The 20,509-nt window shown below is 41.6% G+C and overlaps 1 protein-coding gene across 2 annotated transcripts in view; it reads right to left on the bottom strand.

The window, feature by feature from the left end:
- Positions 1-369: 369 nt before the first annotated feature.
- nbas (NBAS subunit of NRZ tethering complex) overlaps positions 370-20,509 on the bottom strand; it is a 143,335-nt gene continuing 123,195 nt past the window's right edge. For both annotated transcript variants that reach the window (XM_071479021.1, XM_071479022.1), the window contains 4 exons: positions 18,443-18,582; positions 13,351-13,498; positions 12,049-12,183; positions 370-1,592 (listed from right to left, as the gene is read on the bottom strand). In XM_071479021.1, coding sequence (XP_071335122.1) covers positions 1,317-1,592; positions 12,049-12,183; positions 13,351-13,498; positions 18,443-18,582 — 699 coding nt within the window. In that variant the 3' untranslated portion in view covers positions 370-1,316. The remainder of the gene's footprint in view (positions 1,593-12,048; positions 12,184-13,350; positions 13,499-18,442; positions 18,583-20,509) is intronic.

Below are 20,509 nucleotides of genomic sequence, written 5' to 3'. Positions count from 1 at the left end.
TATTGGGGCTGGGAAGAAAAGAAAAATAAAGCTACAAATGCTTCTGGTGACAGCAGATTTGGAGTGAAGGTGAAAGCAGCTGGTTGCTGACCAGTGAAAACACTTTACTAAACTACTTTGAAATGACTGTGTAACAAAACAAAAAGTACATTTGAAGGGAAGCAAAAATACACAGAGCAGAGGACTGTAATTATCTTGCAACAACGTGAAAATGCTGTAATTATAATGCAAATGTTTTGAGTGCATTCATTATGAGATGGGACTCAAATCTTTATAAAAACCCATTCATCAAAAAGAAAAGTAAAACTCTGTGAAATGTTCACAGGGTCAACTCTAGAAAAATGTTTTGCACCACAAAGATTCACAAACTCATGTCATTAGATTTGTCTTTATTTCAGCTCTGAAAGGTGGGAGAGAACGAAACCTGTATTTTATAAAGTGAAACACAGCATGTTGACAGCATCATCACTGCATGCGAGAACACACACATACACGTTTAGTTCCCATCATCATTAGCTCTACATGATATCGCTGGGGCGTCGGTGCTCGTATGGAGTATTTGTGCATCTACACACATGCGCACGCGCACACACACACACACAGAGGGCGCGGGGCAGCTGCGGGGATAATTTGTTTAGAAGGAATTAATTAGACATTATTAGGGGGAAAACAATGGAGCAGAGGCAGGGTGTTTAACGATGGGATGTCAAAGAGGCAAACCTGTCACGGAACAATAGGCTAATTTCCACCCACTGCTTCCCGGCTACTGCTCAATTACTTTATCACACAATAGGATGCACGCGCAGACACACACACAGAGACACACGCACACACACACAAAAATAAATGCAAGCAACAACTGCATTTTCTGACCAGCCCTCAGTCGGAACATTCATTCATGACTGAGAGACAGCAGAGGTTTTTGTATTTATGCATGCATGCGTGTGTGCGTGTGTGTGTGTATCTGTGTATGTTTGTGTTTCTAATTGAGCAGATGTTTCACTATTAAAGGTATCCGCTCTTATACCTTAAAGGGAGACACCGCAGCTGCTGCTGACGCGTCCTCAGTTGATGAACCGGAAACCCAATTACAGAACAAAATACAGAGGTACAGCCTGAGCTTCACTTCAATTCTCCCCTCATGCTAGTTTCTTCAGATCTCAATCCAATCTAATTCTACACCTCTCTCAACACCTTCCCGCTCTCCTTCCCTAAAGCTCCTTTATCATTGTGGTCTGTGGCTGCCGTCCAAACTGCCTCCCCGCCGTGATCTTTCCCTCATACGCTCCTCCCCCCACCTCTCTTTCCTGCTCCCCTCACAGCCACTTCCTGAGAACAGCCAAGGCAGTGTTGAAGGTGAACTGAGCCTGGTGGGTTCCGCGGTGAGCCAGCAGCAGGGAGCCCGCCTCGGGCCTGTGGCCTGCCGCCAGCAGCTCAGCGGCGGCTTTCTCCACGTCCCAGCCCCGCTCCTGCTGGTGGGACAGCATGTGGGAGCTGAGCAGGGGGTACAGGGCTGAGGAGACACAGCCCACCAGGAGCCCGGCGTCCAGGAGCAACGAGAGGAGCTCAGCGTCGCAGGAGGAGGCTGTCTCCTGGAGGGGGGGAAAGAGAGGAGGGAGAGAGTGTAAACGCACATGTGGCAACAGAGTCAGGAGGACCTAACTTTTGATCCAAGTTCATCTCTTTGTGGGACAGAACACAACTTTGGCAAATATGCAGCCAGTAACCAGCAGATCTCTTCTACTAAACACCTACTGGCTGATAAAACAATGCAAGTGGCTGCTAGATGTGGAGATTTACCAGCCACACTGATGTGTAGAAACAGTCACTGTAGCTTCCGAATGCAGTGACATTATTTTCAATGTGTGTGTAATTACAATGTAACACGCTTGAAGAAACCTGATGAGGTCAGAGAGCTAGGCCACAGGAATGTGTTGACCCTGTGGCCACCACCATTCCCAAGGCATGTGGCATCACACACACATACACACGCACAGCTAGCCTTCTTAGGACACTGCACTGACTTCAGGACAGCCTTATCCTAACCTTAATCAGAACCTCAGAAATTATGTTCTGCCTCAGTAGGACCATGCTTTGGCCTCATATGGATTACTGGTACAAACTCACAGATACACACACGCACGCACGGACGCACACAAACAAACCTTTGTCCTCTTTTTCTGCAGTTATTTGCAGCTCTGAGAGTTCACAAAACAATGAACACATGTTCAAACAGCCGTAAACAGACCTTCACATAATATTTTAATCCCATCTTCTGCCTCTTTACATCAATGAACTGCATGCAAATTCACACAGCTAAATGTTGTTGGGGCTGAGGTGAGTGGCCATGGAGAAGCAAGGCTGAGTGCCGGGGTCGAGAGGCCGTCACTCTGCCTCCCTCTGTGACTCAGCCCATCTCCTCTACACACTCTCACCTGTTTGCTCTCTCTATTATTAAGCTTTAACTAACTCAGCTGTACACGCATTGTGTGTGTGTGTGTGCAGACACACACAGACAACAGTGGCTCCCTTTTGGGGTATTTCTGGAGCTGAGGCAGATCAATTATAAATGTGGAGCTCATGTCTTCTCTTCTGTAGTAGAGGAAGGGAACAGAGCCGGATGAATTTCTCTCTCTCTCTCACCTATAAAATCTGTCATCTTTGTGCTGCACTCGCTCCATTTTCTCCTCCTTCTCTCCTTGAAGGACCATTCATCCTTAAAGATATAAAACCTTTTCAAAAGGATCGCTTTACTCTGTGATGATCAATATTAGTGAACCTGAAAGTCTCAGCTGTTGTCACTGACAATGACACTGTCTGCCTATGGAATTACTGATCATATTTTGCAGATAAAATTAACTTTAAATTGTAGTAATGCAAGCAGATATGAAAAAGAATATTGTCACTATGTCCCAAGATTGATAGCTTCTGTGAAAGTATCCATTTAAATACATGTTCATGGTTCCTTTGGTATAGGAAAAAAGGGGGACAGGAGGTTGACATATAACACTTAAAGAGATACAGTATGTCATGCATGACTAATAATTTAATCTCTCCCTTACATTGAGAGATGGGGACCAGATGAGTCATGACAAGATGGGGGAGAGAGAAGGGCCACAGAGGGAAGACAGACAGAGAAATTCTGAATCTTGAGACAGACATGGATGAGGAGGGCATCTGGTTATAATGAGAATTAAGTGAAAAGACAGACGAGAGAGGCAGGAGGGATTAGGAGTGTGGAAAATGTATGACGGAGAAAGATGGAGGGAGCGGGCCGGAGAGGAGAGGCAGACATGCACTGAAAGCATCAGATACATACATTTTTAAGTGCACCAACTGTTTCCAAGGACTGAATGCACACTAGAACCACAGAGAGGCACTTCAAAACAACTGAACAGCTTCAGCCTCTAACTTTTGATTTTGGAGCCTCAACAGAGGCCCACAACAAATGTTCTGCATTGGAGCTGCAGGGAACATCAACCTACTTTCAAGCTCAATGTCACACAAAGTTGATTTCAAACTTGACGGGTAAAGGAACAATTAGCGTACATTTCTCAGAAGTATGGATATAATATAATCAAATAGTTTATCTCTGTAGAGATCTCTGTTGGCTATCACTCCTATCAGCTGTGATAACAGTGTGCTCAAAGCATTTCCTGAGATATGGAGACAGCACAACAGTAAAGTCAGACAAAGCAATAAACAGCAGTTAGATCATTAGACTTCCTATAAACAAGCCAACAATCTCTGCAGATTATTTAAACCCCTTTATTTTGGAGGTGAGTGAGTGCATCAGTAATGTAATGCAGCTATAGCAAGCACTGTGGTTCAAAGTTGGATGCCAACAACGAACAGGCAAAAATTTCATATCATCATATCAGTCCTGTGTTTTGACCCCTGTTTCATGTTTTGTGCCCTGGCAGACTTTTTTTCAGTAAGTATTTACACTTAAAAAATAAAAATGTCAACAACTTTACTGCTGTACAGGAAAAGTTGGGAGATTATCAAAGTCATTGAGAATCATCCTCTGGGGACCATGGATGTCTAAGGTTGTCTATCCAATACATGTTATTAGATATTAGATATTTCAGTTTGGATGAAAGTTGTGGACTGACTGACTGACACTGCTATCCTCAGAGCAATGCACTAAAAAGACCCAACAACAAACTAAAACTATTCTTTAATATTTCTACTTTGTTAAATGTGGCCCTGTGGTGCCCTTTGAAGCTGTTAGTGTAATTAAAGGCTGTACAAATAAATCAGACGGCATGCAAATCGCTGAAAGCACCTGCAGCGTCTGCCTATAATGAGAGTTCACACCTATGGAATACACAAAGCTCTGCATGGCACATACATGAAGACTACTGGGCCTAAAGCTCTACCAGGTGGCGAGTGAAAGTTAGACACAGAAAGTATTTGTGACTGAAATGTGTCGCAATATCAACCATCAGGCAGGGGCAATACAGGTGCCAGCGTTATGGATGCTTCAGATATCACACCTGCAGGGCTGCAGAGGAGACGGGTTTAGAAAGTATCAACACGCATAAATTATCACTTGCAGTGAGTTTGGGCTGCATGAGATGTGTACAGATTCAGAGGGCAAAGATTCCGCCTTCTTGCTGTGTACTGTGTCCAATTTCGGGAAAGGAATGTGCACATATTGTAAACACACACACACACACACACACACACACACACACACACACACACACACACACACACACACACACACACACACACACACACACACACACACACCTCCCAGGCTATTACTGTTTGACGGTGTCAAGAGAGACAGCAGATTTGAGTCTTGAGTCAGTCAGATTGACAGTGGAGCTGTAAATAGGTGTCAAGGAGTGGCAGAGAGATGGAGGGATGGAGGGGAATCTTGATATCAGAGTGGAGCAGATAACTTTATGTCCTTTTTACAAAATGAACAGCTCTGTTACATTTCAGGCTCTGCTGTTCGTCTAGCAATCACACCTATGCATGCAGGGTAAGGTAAAGAGCTGAATGTAACGAAGTTGAGATGATAACTTCCTGTACATCCTGAATCCAAAATCTTGTCCTTCCTTTATATTCTTCACTTAAGTTGAACACATTGCTGAGTCCTGCTATGCTGTTCCTCTGCAGATACTGATACATATAGTTACTCAAGGACAATACTTATTATATTATTTAATAACTAATTCACCTTCTTAGTCCAGCTTCATGAAAGCATGGTATGTGATGAGTGATAATTCAATATTCCCATTTATCAACTTTCAGTGGAATCACAATATGATCATATATTATTGTTCTGCATATTTCTGTCGTCTAAGTGAATGATTTCAAGCATGCTGTAATTAGAGAAATAATTCAGCATTTTGGGGAACACACACACACACACACACACACACACACACACACACACACACACACACACACACACACACACTTTCTTGCAGTGTTAAGACAAGAAAGTCAAAACCACTCTCATATTGTCCATTAAAAATTCAGCTGCTGCCAGAAGACAATTAGCTTATATCTCGGCATGCTGATTGGAATCAAGGGGAAACAGCTAGCCTCTCTGTCAACCTGCACCTCTAAAGCTCACTTTTTAACATATTGTAAGATGTTGGTGCTGCTTCCAGTCTTTATGCTAAACTAAGCTATGCAGCTTCATGTTTTATTCATTTATTTATTCATTTACCCTAAAACCATGAGTGGTATCAATCCTCTCACCTTGCTCACAACAAGTTTTTTTTTTTATCTTTAATTACATCAAAAGTAGTTATTTAAGTTTTTGTTTTACATACTATATGTGAAATTTTGTTCTCATATGATCCATTGAAGCATCTGATACTTTTGCTATATAGTTATTTAAGACATTTAAAGCTGAACTGCACCACAAAATGAAGTCCCAACTGTGGCCAAATTTCACTTGAACATCCCGTTTTGCTCAGGATGAGATATGACTGATGACCACGTTGCACCAGTGCAACACAGAGGTTAAAAAAAAAAAAAAGGACATGATCCTGTTATCCAGCACATGTCAGAGCGGCTCAGATTCATATGGTAAAGTTGCTTGTGAAGCATGTTTTTGTTTCTATGTTTCCTAATGGGAGTCAATGACAGATGCTGCCTTGTCGTGTGGAGTTGGAGGAATTGTAGCGTACTGTTCAGGGGCACTTCAGCAGTGTGAATCTCTTGCTATGGCATCAGTTTGAACTTGGGTCTGTCATGTAAAAGGCAGTTATGACACCATCCCCTGAGTCGACGCTACAATTAACCATGCCATCTGCTGTTCCTCTCACAAAGCTGTATATCCGTCCATACTGCCTTCCCCTACCTATGATTCCTCCCTTGTCACCCCTCCTTCTCTTTCACTCTGACTTTTTTAGTTTCCCCTGGCGGTCTGTCAGGCCTCCCCTTTGCAAACAGTTCAGCACAAATAGCATTTGATTGAACAGGGAGTACACTCATCATGCCTTCCTTTCTCTCTCAAAGGTCCACAGCTGGGAGAACATGAAAACCTATCCTGGGGTATATGTATTTTTATGCACAGGTGTGTGTGTGTGTGTGTGTGTGTGTCAGGTTAAAAGCCCCTCCAAGTCTTTTCTAAAGGTTCAAACAACACCTTGTCCGACTCTTCAGTGAAGCGAAAACAAGAGGCATTGTGTGTGTGTGAGCTCGTGCACAGCTGGCGTGCGCTGTGAGTGAATGAACAAACACTCAGCGTGACAAGAGAACCGACACATCAAACTGCGGCCATAAGATGTCCAACCCCCCTCTCGTTCTTGTTATTACCTTCTCATTTCTTGCTGTCTCGCCTTGTGAAAGACAGCCAAGGTTGTATTTCCTGCGTGTTTTCAGTGGCCGCTAAATGTTGCCTGATTGGTCTGGTCAATTTTTCACACCCTTGTTTTCTATTCTTGCTTTGCACGTCTCTCATTTCCTGTATATGTCTTTCTCCACCCTCCCTCTCTCCTTGAGCTAAACCCAGCTGAGAGCTTAATTGGAATTACCGTGCACGTACAATGCCTAATACATAATGCATGGCCAAGCCTTCTTTTATCATTTAAATCATAAAGCTCCTTTGGAATGCCAGACAACACACAACTATCTTCACTCCTCCTTCTCTCATCCTTTTCTCTCCTTCCTCAGGCTCTTTTTTCACCATCTCTCCATCCTAACTGTCCCTAGGCTGGAGTGGTGCAACAAACTGTGTGCACACACACAACACCAAACAGTCCTTGCTTACAGCACGACATGATTGAAAGTGACAGAAGAAGAGGCCGTGAAGCCAAAAAATAAAAATAAAAGTGGGCTGTGACGCACATGAGCAAACACAAATACACATACACGCAGTGAGCAAATCAGGGATCAACACACTGAGTTGCAGGCAAACACAGCTAGATTAACAGGTCCAATATGGCACCAAAGCTGTAAACAAGCCCACTTAAACAAGCAATTAGACACATAATCACTCAATCAAACACACTCACAGTCACAACCACGCACACACGCAACCCTGTTGTCTTCACTCCACTGGGCAGATAGACAAGGTGTTTGTGTTTCATTGAGAGGCCTTGGAGTGGTTTGTAACCTAATTACACACACACACAAGGAAACATGCATGCAAATAAAAACAAGTGATAAACGGAAAAAAAAAAAAAAACCTACAAGGAATATGAAAAAGGTGGAGCAACTGATAAATGAACTAACAGATCCATAACCCCCTCCCCAAAACATTAATTATCGCATTTTAGCTTAGCGAATGTAACTACACATTGCAGGTCTGATGAGCTCCGGCTTTCCCAGATTTGTGAGGAATTGGATGACACAAGCTGCAATTGTTAGCATATGCAGCTAACTAGCATCTAGCTTACTTCCTGCTGTAATCTGGCGTTACTTCCAAGGTCAAGAGTTGGTACATCATGGACTAACTACATAAGCATTGCAAGTTGAAATATAATTAAAAAAAAAATATATATATATATATATATTTATTTTTTTATTTTTTTTTTGAAAGCACTGTTTATGACCAGCACATCCACTGTGCAGTATTTCCTGACTGCATAGAAGCTGGTCTCTGATGCTAGCAAGGATAAGGTTAGCAGATCTGTCCTGATCCTTATTGGATTTGGGGACATTTACACTACTGTTAGACTTCATCCTAAAACCCCTTTCTGTTGTAATGTTAAAAGTGAAAATATATGGGGGCAGACTGATGGCGGAATGGTTAGGACGCGTACCCAAAAATGCCCAAATAAATAATGTAAACAAGTATGTAAGCTTAACATCCAAATGGGGTTATGTTAGAGTGTCATAATATGATTTTATATTTTTACTTGTACTGATACTAATACAACAACAAACTCTACTGCTCTACTGCAATATAAAAACAATGCTGTTACTTTATTTCCATGTCTGCTACATGGATCATCAGCTGCTGAGGATGCTGACTTTTTGCCTGACACATGCAGTTTTAGCCACAGGCTTTTGTCATGTATGTGTTTCAAACTTGTTCCCATTTTGGGAAGTCAGCTGAAAGCTAAAAAAAAAATAGTCAACCAGAAAATACATTTTTAACTGATTCATAGAATTAATGTTACATGTTAGTTAGCGTGTACTGCAGCTGTTTATACACGTGTGTTTGCGCACACATGCAGCAGGATCTATATACGCTGTACGATGCACTGGCAGCTCATTCATATTGGCAGGACTGCTCTTATCAGCCCCTTATCTTTGTCTCCCATTATTCAGGCTGGTGTTAACCCCCGGCTCTCTGCTCCACTGCTCCCCTCTGCTCCTCCACAGCCCATACATCTTCACTAGGAGGAGCAGAGCGGAAAAGGAAGGAAAGGATGAAAAGATGGGAGAGAGTGAATTTGAGGAAAGACACTGCTCCTATAGAAAATAAATACAAACCTGCACGCCTGCACTGTATTTTCCTGCATTATTAAGAACAATAGAAACTCTTCTACATTACCTGCTCTCTCTACTACTCCTTTGTCTGCCTTTTCAAATCAACAACACTGCTCCCACTTCTTTCTGTCTTTCCTCCCTCCCTCAGTTCTCCAACGCCCACAGTGGTCTCCTTCAACAGAGCTCAGCATACCCATTAACCTATCACATCGCAGCGAAGCAAGACGCAGTAAATACGGAGCAAAATGAGCACACATCCCACAGTACAGCCAAATAAATTACTTTATCTTTTCATTTACTTCCGATGTCAATTGGTTTTCTGTAACAACATTTTAATTAAAAACTAATCTTCAAAATTAATCTTCTTTTTTAAATTGTAATCTCAGGGGCATCTCCTCTATAAAAAAACAAAATGTGTTGAGACTGAGGAAAACAATGTGAACACTTGTGTGTCACATCAGATACAAAGCCAGGGTACATACAGACCAGTGGGGCAGGGTTTGAAGATAAGGCCTGTCAGTCACTCAGACTGACATGTTATTTTCATGTACTTAATCAAGAATGCAAGAATTGATAAATTTATGATACATTGTGGTCAAAATTAAGCTCAGGCTTGTTAATATAGACATAAAAAGGCAGGTAAATGAATTGAGTGGCATTTAGGGAACCATTCATATGGTTTTCTATGATAAATTAATTTTTTCTGGTACGTTGGAGTGAAACAAACTGTGACAAAAGAGCAAACCTCAATGAAACGCTTGAAGGATTGAATAATAACAATAGTCAATTAACAGTTAAGCTTCCTCTGTACTCTCACTGAATTTCTGATTGACTGAGCTGAACGAAAATCAGTTCTTCTCATCCTCCCTGGATAAGATCTATGGATTTGCTAATGGCTAGCTGCAGACAAGTGCAGGCTATTTGTAGATCTGATAAAAGGCCTCTGAGTGTCGTCCTCCTCTATCAGCATAAATCTGGTCACAGTGGTGATCAAATGTGATGCAGCAGAGATTTCTGCCCCCACAAATGGAAGTAAATGAATTGTGCAGTATGTGCAGTAACATGATTTAAAAAAAAAACTTTAGAAACCTATAAAATTCAACGACAACACATTTTTCCAGTAGCATGGTTTTCTTGGTAATGCCTCACAATTGTAATTGGAACTACTTGGTGCCAAAGAAAGAAATAGTACCTTTATTTTTTTAAGTTTATTTTTGGGCCACTTGCCTTTATTATAGTTGCAGTGACAGAGAGACAGGAAAGTTGGGGAGAGAGAGAGACAGAGGGGATGACAAGCAGCAAAGGGCAAGCGTCCGGGGCGTCCCACGGCACTTTGTCGCCAAGACACAGTTGAAAGCTAAATTGTGTTCAAATGTATTCTTTCCAATGTTGTGAGCACCACAAACTAAGTTCCCTTCACATGCATTGTGCTCGGGTGGAGGCAAAAATCTCAGAGCCAATCATCTCAAAACCTTAACAGAAATACACTGATTCAATACATAATAAGACTGAGTACAGGTACATTCATTCAGTCACTGCAGGCTGCTGACACAGCAATCCCTCACCTCATGTTACCTTACATATAAATGAATAAAACTGAGTTGCAAGCAGTGAGGTGTGCACGCTTTAAAACTTGGGAAAAGAAAGCACTGGTACTGGATCAGCAAATACTCTGAGTTGAGTTAGTGGAATTGGGAGAGAAATTATTGGACCCCCATTCCTAATTGTTGTCAAAGCCTCCTTTTAAATATTCTTAGGCAATCAGAAAAGCTACACATTAATAGCAAAATGCAGTAGATATAAACACACCTTGGCGCACGCACTCTCACACAGACAAAGAGAAACTCTCACGCTTGTAGAAATGCACACGAAGACAAATACACACCCACAGCTACATGCATACAGCTCCACAGTGAGTCCAAGCCAACACATTATCAGATGTATTAGATGTAAGACGATTTCTCTCCAGCTCTTTTGATGTTATCTGCAGACGAACGCTGTTCTGTGTCGCTCTGAACACGTCCCTGCTCATTCAGCTCTTAGGTGGCAGAAGCGAGATTATTTCTCAAAGCAGTGTGACACACTACCTGTCGTACTCTATTCATATAACCCTTCTCTAACTCTCACTCATTTATCTTCTCTGCCTTCCCCCTCTTCTCCCCTCCCCCCCTCAGTCAGGCTGTGCACCCTGCTCTGTCCTGTCTACCTCAGTCTTGGTCACTTCTACATTTTTATACTTTCGCTCTTTCTTTGTAATTCCGTCCCATTTTTCTCTCTCTCTCTCATCACCCATTCCTCCTCCATTTGATTTTCTCTTCCCACATCTAAATCACATATATTTTCTCTTACTATCTTCAACATGCTGTCTCCCTCAGTCCCGCTCCCCTTTCTCTGTGGGATAAAAGCAGTGTGTTGCTCAGGTGTACCAATATAGGACCTTTAATGTTTCATTTAATAGGGTCTCTGTCACTGGCATATATATAATAGTGAGGCTTTCTCTTATCTGATCTAGGAACAAAGAGAGGGTCTGCTCGGTCTGAGGGGCCTACTTTGTGACAACTGCTTATCTGATTGGGAAAGTGGAGAGCAGCCCACACAGTCTTAAAACGATTACTCTCTTATCTGATTGTGGCTTCCCAAAAGAAGAGGGCAGTTAGCAAGAGGATGAACATTGGGTTGTTTGGATGTTAAGAATCTTCATTCTTATCTTATACCAGTAAAGAGGTTTTATAATTTTTGGCTCCTCTTGTCGGGGGAATAAACAGGACTTTCCTCCTTCATCAGTCGTCTTCTCTTGTGGCATTTAACAACCAAAATTGCCAAACTTTCTCTAGTCCAGCTTCTCAAATGTAAGGATTCACAGCTTTTTGCTTTTTTTATGTCACTGAAAAGTGAAAACCTTTGGGTTTTGTATTGTTGGTTGAACAAGAAAAGTCAACTGAAGACATCACTTTGGACTCTGGAAAGTTGTGATGTGCATTTTTCACTATTTCTTTAAGATTTACAGACTCAATAAATATTTTTTAAAATCATTAACATATTAATTGATAGTAATAATTTTAAAAAGTTTCTGTCGAAAGTGGAGTTCTCTTGATCTGCTTCTGAATGTATAATGCAGACTATTACAATAACACTTACTGCTGTCATGCTTTTGATCTGATCCAGAGTCAGCTGCAGCAGTTCCTCATCTGCACTTTCAGCCATCAGTTTGAGCGCAGGCTGCTGGAGGTTCATCTGGTTCTGAAGCAGCAGGGTGGCTATGTGTTTGATACACTGGAGAGGAAGAGAAAGAGGGAGGGGGGGGGACAGACAGAGAGAGAGAAAGAGAGAGAGAGAGAGGAGGAGGAGGAGGAGGAGGAGGAGGAGGAGTAGATAGATGAATGTATAGATGTACAGATGAATGGAAGAAAGGTGGAGGGAGAGAGATAAAAGCAAAATTGGGATAAAAATAGGAAATGTAATCAGGGGACAGTAAAAAAAAGGAGGGGAGAACAAAAGGAGGGAACAGGAGACAGAGAGGAAGAGAGTAGGCGAGGAACAGTGAAGGTTAATTGATGTGCATATACTGTACAGACACACAAGCGCATAATACTTTTAAAAAAGCCTACACACAAACAGATACACACTGAGCAGACGCACAGTCCTGTTGCAGTCCCATCCAGTAATATATGGATATCACAATGCAATCTGACTCCCCCATGCTCTGGCGGTTTCATTCCAGCAGATTCAAATTAAAGCTGTTCAGAAGAGAGTAAAAGGCCTCCTTCTCCACCTCCCACCCCCCTTCCCATACTAATATTAGACAGCCAGGCGGACACTAGCCTATTCACACTGAATAGCATTTGCGCTAAACTAATATCACAGTCAGCTGGCGCTAGACATACAGAATGGCATTAGGCTTACCACTTCCATGGTGCTCAGCAGGGCATGAATAGCATTAGGGGCCGTCAGATATCAAAGAGCAGCTAGTGCCTACAATACACTGCAAAAAGCACTGAGCTGATGCTAACATGTTGCTATGGGTTACATGCTTAATAGCTTTAGGCTACTGTATTAAGATGCGGGGTAAAACAGCGGCACTGCACTGAGGTTACACTAAACGGGAACAAGCCTACTTCATTTTTTGATGACACTGGTGTGTCATCAAATGAATTGATAATGTGTTGAAGCCAGATTTCACTTTGGTTCAAAATATGAATTTTCACTATCCTCACTGTATTGTAGCAGTGGACGAAGTATTCTGATCTTTTATTTAAGTAGTCTGTTTTTATTTACTTTTCACAGATTCAGCCAATAATTGTGATCAGAGAAATTACTTTTGAGAAAGTAAGGTGAACATCCAGACTAATTTGATCCACTTTTCAGATTATAGTGAAGAAGGCAAATGCATTCATGCACAATCACACAAAAGAGCATAATCTGATTGTGTGTTCTGGTTACCTGCACAGGGAGCTTGTGTTTTGTGTTATAGAGAGTCCGCACCATGGTGACCACCTGCTGACCCAGGTCTAAATGGACCTCCGACCCCTGGCAGCGGGTCAGCATGGCCGAGGTGAGCACCACCCAGGGGTTACGCTCTGACTCTGCCCTAAAGATAGAGAGCCAAAGACAGGGCTGTGAATATGAATGTGTGTAGTCTTCTGCTGAAAACAGACTGGTAGTAGAGTAGGCATATTAGTCCTGTGTAGTCTAACAGATAATATATAGTAAAATAAAAACAATATCACATCATATAAAATTACAGAAATCTTATTCATCCATCACTCCGCAGTCCTATGTCACCAGATGGTAATCCTGTTTGACAATGTGCAGGTTACAGCAGCTGTATGCCCCATATTGCATGAAAATGTAGATTATGAATAATATAAACAGGCACATAAGAACAACAGCACCAACCTCACGTCAAATCACAGGCTGACATGAAAGCAGACAGAATTATCCAGAGGTTTGCAGACGATCTAATGAATTCTGACGCTGATATGTAAGCGTGGAGGAGAGATGTTTGACCACAAACTCCTGCAGCAGTTAATATTAAACACCTACATGCCGCATCTTCTGCCTCTCTGTGAAAACACCGAGGAACAGCTGCCAGCAGTGAGAGGTGTCACTGTGTTTACACGCTTCTTCATGAGCTCTTCAAGACCTTTGCTAATGCCTCCTGAGGAACCGATTAACTCCCACCACGGTTGCCGAATGCCAATGATGCTAAAGAAGTACGACCTTCATGGATCTTTATTAATACATATAGAGCATAGGAAAGAAATCACAGAGGGACTTACAATCTGTTAATTAGATCTTGGCTGTTTTATTAGTTTTATCATTAGCATGACAAGCAGTCAGTACTATTTTAAAGCCCCTATATATCCTGGCTAACACTAATATTGGTGATTATGGAGGTCGCAGTCAATGCAAACCTAAATGTCTCTCTGTATCTGTGCCAAGCCTCGGGAAGTGAATCAAACCATATTTTTGAGCCTTGGTGAGACTCTAAATATTCATATAATATATGGCGGAAAATTCCTTAAACCTAGTTAGAAGAGTATCATCACTCATCTATCAAAAAAAGCAGCAGAGCACCACTGCAAAGGAGGGAAGATAGGCTTCCAGTGGTTTAAAAAAAAAAAAGTGTCAACATGCCAGCACTGCTGGAAATTATGTATGTGATCAACATGACTAGCAGTGCATTAAATATTGAACAGACAGAGAAGGAAAAGGAGACGGGAGGTGAGAGGAAGAATAGGTTTTGTTTTCACACGAGAAAGGGTAGATGAAAACATGCTGAAAAATCCTTGTTTATAGGATGAGAAGTCAAAAGTTTCAAGTGGTTGAAGCCCGAAGTCAGATTAGGCTGCTGAAGTGTGTCCTAAAGAGGCATGTTAGGAGAAGCAGGCCCTGTGGTAAGATCCTAAGTGTCTATGTATATCTGCAAAACAAGGGTCTTTGTATGAGCGAGAGCGAGAGCGATGATAGAGAGACAGAGACAGCAGGGCTCCTGTGGGTGTCTGTCAGTGGAAAAGGCAGCTCTTCATCCTGCTACCGGGGGTGTCTCATCCAGACAAGCTGCTTCACCTTCAGATGCGACCACGGGAGTAAACCTAGTCCACTTGGACTGCTGGCACACGGCTGCTTCCTGTGCTTTTACCAGGGGGACAGAGAGTTACTGCTGAATGCGACTCAGTGTCTGTGCGTTCGCCAAATCTGTCATGGGGTGCAGTGTGAGTCACAGCCAGCCCCCATTCCGTGCTTTGAATCATGACTCAGTTTATGCAGACAGACTAAAGGATCAGCTTTTGAGATGCAACACTCAATATAGCTCCCAAAACAGCCTCTTGTATTCTTACTGGAACAAATCCTCACTCTACAAACTCTCTCTCTCTCACACACTCTCACACACACACACACACACACACACACACACACACACACACACACACACACACACACACACACAGTAAACACACTTTCATCCTAACCAGGATTAAGTGCTGAGTCAGACAAGTGCTAAAGGTTAACCATGTAAGATAGAACACCCTCAAGTCTTCACCATCTTAAATGAGGCACTTGAAGGTTAAGTTATTCTGAGTTTTGTGTCCCAAATTACGAGTGGCGGATACAGCAGCCGCTGCATATAAAACGCACAGTTAAAAGAGATCAGACTTCAATTTCAGGCTTCTGTGATTCAAGGAGGTGCATTACAGCGTAGTTAGTGTATGTATGCATATTGCAGCAAATTACCTTGAGCAATTTAAATGAGGACGACTAAAGAGACGAGAAAAAAAAACAAAAAACAAAATCCGTAATCAGAGGCTGAGAGTGTACTCAACATTATGTTCGCATTTAAATCTGAAACACAGTTCACCAGCTCAGTCTGCAGTTAAAAGAAATGATTACAGCTGACTGACACAGCAGTAGTGGTTTGACTACAGCTGCTACATTTACAAAGTCAGTGAAATCCGGGGGTGAACTTGAAGCAGCTGCGTTGTCCAGACTAATCCTATCTCTCCTACTGCCTCACAGTGCAAAACGTGCACTGTGCCAGAAGAGACAATGACTTAACACAAGCCCAATGACAACTCTACTTTTCATTACAAATGACTAAAAATAATAACCTTTTCTTCACACTTTCTCCAAATGCTTTTCATTCTGTGTATTTTCATACAACATGTTTCCCCTTATTTTGAAGTTATTTTGTTTTCACCTCCACACGAAGCTGCCTCCTCTTTTAAATTGCATTAGACGATACAATATCAGCCTGAAAACGGCCCAAACAAAAATGAAAAGAAAAATGCTTCTGCATCAATGGCCTGCCTCCACAGCCGAAACTGATCCAAGGGGCCCAGGAATCATTTTAGGAACTCAGGAGTCTTATAGTCTCATAGTTTCTGGCCCAAAGTACAATCCTCTTCCTGGGGTAGTACTCCATGATGGTCGAGGAACTATTAGAGCAGAATGCTGTGCTGAATGTTGCTAATTGATCAAACAAAGCTCCCACAGGCAGCTGCCTCATGTTACTACTTCAGTCACACAGTAAACACTTGGTGACTCTTACATCAACACAACGAAGGGTGGATATTTCTCAACGTTATGTTGTCGGCTTCCTGGCAAGTCAAAAAGTGGAAGTAAATAAGGAAAGCAGGTCCAAATGTGCTGAAAGGCTTTGCTAATTGTTTCAGTGTGGTTATGCTCTAGAGCAGAAATGAATAACCATCAAATCTTGGCACTTCTTCTTTACATGCATTCAAACATCAGTTCCTATACACTAAATACAAAGAAAAACAGGGTCTTTTTTAAACAGTTATTGGTCTTATTTGCAGAATGTTCTTCATAGGCGGTGAAAAGGCAAATAGAGATGTGCAAATATTCCTGATTTTGTTCAGATCTTGTAATTTCAGCTACTGGAACCAAATAGTTGCAGGTAAACTATTTGGTTGAAATGGGGCTTCAGACTGTTCACAATGCACCAGTGGAAAGAATAGCTTTGCACCAGTGCTGCTGCCAAGCTTCTCCCCCGTTCCCCTCTCCTGCTCACCTGCCACCTCCACGCTGCATATTCCCCGGTCCACTACGCCATCCCTCACTGGATTCATCTCTCCCCAAATCCCCAAAACCCCAGAAGGACTCACACTCTCTCAGACCCTCTGTGGAGTGCTAATGAAGGTATTTTATTGTATACACCAATTGAGCTTCTGTTTGTGTCTGAATCCGCTCTGGGGGCCAAAGCCACTGATCCTCAGATCGTAACAAGTATCTTGCATTGTTTTGCCTAGTTTGACATAGTCTGAGAGATGGTCAATAAAGCTCCAGTTGTTGAAATTCCTGAGATTCCCTGAGCTGACATATTAAACACATACTGTGCAGTCTGATCCTGGTATCGTGTTTACTTTAGATTGAAAGAGCAAGTCTACCGTCAAGCAGGTTGTGCAGGCCTTAAAACTGATGATGAATCAGTAATGAATCAGTAATGAACATACAGTATGTAAATCTAACTCTATAAAGCAAATTTAACCTATATACAGCTTGTAAGTTTTCAACAACTACTGAAGAAGAACTCTACTTTAAAGTGCCGATCGAAACTGTTTGAAACGCAGTCTGCTTTGATTGAGCGGGATGGATAAACTCCAGACAGCATAACCCACTATTGTCTCAGCGGTCCTCAGAGTATCGCTCACTTTTAATCGAGAACAATAGAGCAAGAGAAGAGCAATCACATCATTAGGCACTTATCGATAATACAGCCAACACTGGCTGAGGCTCATAAGATGCCAGCTGGTGCAAAAAGCCTAGAGCCTGAAGCTCTGTGAAGATGCCTGTATTAATTTCCAACTCTAAAAGTCTATGTGCAACACATGCCCCTGAGTGATTAGAGTCACAATTCTCCATTTGCACTCTTGCTGAAATAGGAACACATTGCACAGAAGTTGCCTATTAACACATTAATGCCCCTGATTTTGGTAACAAACAACAAACTAACTTCAAAACCCTGCTGAAAGTGCCTGTGGTTGGCTGTTAAGCACCAAAACACACCCACTTTCTCTTTGTTTAAGTGTGGGTTAAGAGGCTTTGACCCCAACTAGTGAAGCAGCACTCATTTTTTAACGTTAAAACTGATATTCATTGAACACACTCAGAGAAAAGAGGATGGAAAAGAGAGAAAACTGCAGAGAGAAACAAAAGACCAAAAGTTAATCAGCTGCTACACTGCGGGTATTCTGCACACAATCTGTTACAACACGATATCTGCATTTTCTATCTCCAAAAATCTAGCTATAGAATATATACATGTTTTTAATCCGGTATCTTTAAATTTGTGAATGATGTAGTTGCTAATGAATTGTAAACATTGGGGCTGCAAATTAGCAAATTAACAATTCATAAGTCAGTAATAGCTTTAGTATAAGTGCTTATAAGTATAGTTTAAACATTTTGGGAAATATGCTTATGTAACTCTCAGCAAGAACATAAAAAAGCATATTTCCCAGAATGTCAAACAATAAATAATAAAATTAAATTTTAAAAAACTCATCCATCTTACACTTCCTCTTTCAACATCGGCGGCCATGCTTGTAGGAGGAGCATGAGCAGCTGAAAGTCCTCCCACTTCTGAGCAGCTTTCAGCAGTTCCAGGAAGAGAGCATATCGTTTGTCCTCGTTCTCTACATCTTCTATCTGGACCTGACAGAAAAGGAAGAGAGGAGTATAAATATGAGACAAAAAAGCTAAGGCCTGCTGTGAAGATTTCAATTGTAAGAGTAAGATAATCCCCACTTCATTGAGCATTAAGCACAAATTAGGCAAATGAAGAGTGCTCTGGCTCGAGTAAGCATCCCTTTCTATAAAATCCTGCTACACATTCAATATCATGGATAAATACGATGATAGATGCCAACATCACCCACTGAGACGTGCATCTCAGTGATTTATTATTTTTGGCCACTTCCACTTGACACCATCCAACACAAACGCTACAGAAACTGGAGGGCAGCTTCCATTGATTTCAAATGAAGCATGCTCTCTACAAACTTGACAACCTAATGATTGCAGTAGAATCTGTGAGCAAGACATTCCTGCCAAAGCACAAACTGTGAACTGTGCAGGCACAATCTAGACCAGTATCAAAGACTTCAAACTTCAAATAAGACAGTGATGGGAATGTTTAATGGCAACTTTCATTGTTAGTCTAAAAAATGTCACCTATGGCTAAACTTATTCTATACTATTATGAGAAAAAGAGAGATTGAGAGGGAGAATGTGAAAAAAGAGAATGAAAAGGAGTAAGGGAGGGTTAATGTGCAAAAAAATGAGAGGAGGAGGGGGAGGAGGTGGAAGGAAAGTAATTAATTTTCTTCTCAAAGGTTGGCTTCTAGTGTGATTTAACAGTTCAGAGAGCGGCTGATTTCTGAGGGGAAAACTACAACCTGCCAAAGCATGGCTGCTGCAAAGACAGGCTCTGTCACACACGCACATATGTACACACACGCACACACACACACACACACACACACACACACACACACACACACACACACACACACACACACACACACACACACACACACACACACACACACACACACACACACACACACACACACAGCACTTGCAGCCAGACTCATAAAACATAGTTTCAGCCTCAGTGGTGTTCTCAAATTTATGACTGGATTTCTATGTAAAGCCTGGCAATATTTTATCAGTATAAAAGTCTAAACACAGTCTAATTTGTACATGTTAAGACACCAGGAGTCCTATTTTTAATTAACATGTGAATACATGCCACTTCTTTAAACCTTTAATTTCAATTGTAGAACGTTGTAATGAAGTTGCTTTAGTACAGATAAGACCTGTGCACTTCTGTTGGTACTGGTGAAAATCCAGCTCCAAAGTACTCAAACTTGTGCTAGCAAATGAAGCTGTCTCATTAACAATAATGTAATGTAATGCATTTTGAGACAGTAAATAATTCGCTGGTGTACCATGCTAAGGTTTTGATCATAACCTTAACCCATAAAAAAAAAAAAATAGCTTTAAAGATCACCACAATATTTTTTGTGCAGTACATTGTGCAAAACTGGCTTCAAAATTATAATTCCATTTAATTAATTAAATTTAAACTTTTCACTGTCACATAAATAAAACGAGTTACACTGATACAAACAGCTTGACAGCAGTAGTCAAAGCTGCTGAATGCATAAATGCCAAAATTCTGTGGAGTGGAGCTCATCTAGCCACAAGGACCCCATGCCTCGCTGCATGTGCATGTTGTGTCTATATAACTAGATTACAAAGGCTTTGAACACAACATGTACCCAAGGGATATTTGTTAAAAAGCCGCAGTTGAGGACTGAAGGTGACTTGTTTTATGTTGTGTGGGTCATTGTACAGGCAAAAGTGAATAAAGCCCCCCTTTGCTAATTCCATGGCAACTACTGGTGGCACATGAATGTGATTCAAAGGTAAGCATTTTGCACATGTGACAACTTGTTGTCAAGAATACTGATAAAAGCCTCTTATTTTTGTGGCCATGAAAAGCATGCTGGTCATAGATTCATCCAGAAGCTGATGTCTCAGTCCCTAAAAATATTTTAAAATACACATTACATTT

The sequence above is a fragment of the Trachinotus anak genome, unplaced genomic scaffold, assembly GCF_046630095.1.
Source record: "Trachinotus anak isolate AG129_WGS33_773 ecotype Australia unplaced genomic scaffold, CSIRO_AGI_Tana_v1 ptg000005l, whole genome shotgun sequence".
Lineage (NCBI taxonomy): Eukaryota > Metazoa > Chordata > Actinopteri > Carangiformes > Carangidae > Trachinotus > Trachinotus anak.
The sequence above is the reverse complement of the archived record's forward strand: the minus strand, read 5'-3'. Positions and strand labels throughout refer to the sequence as shown.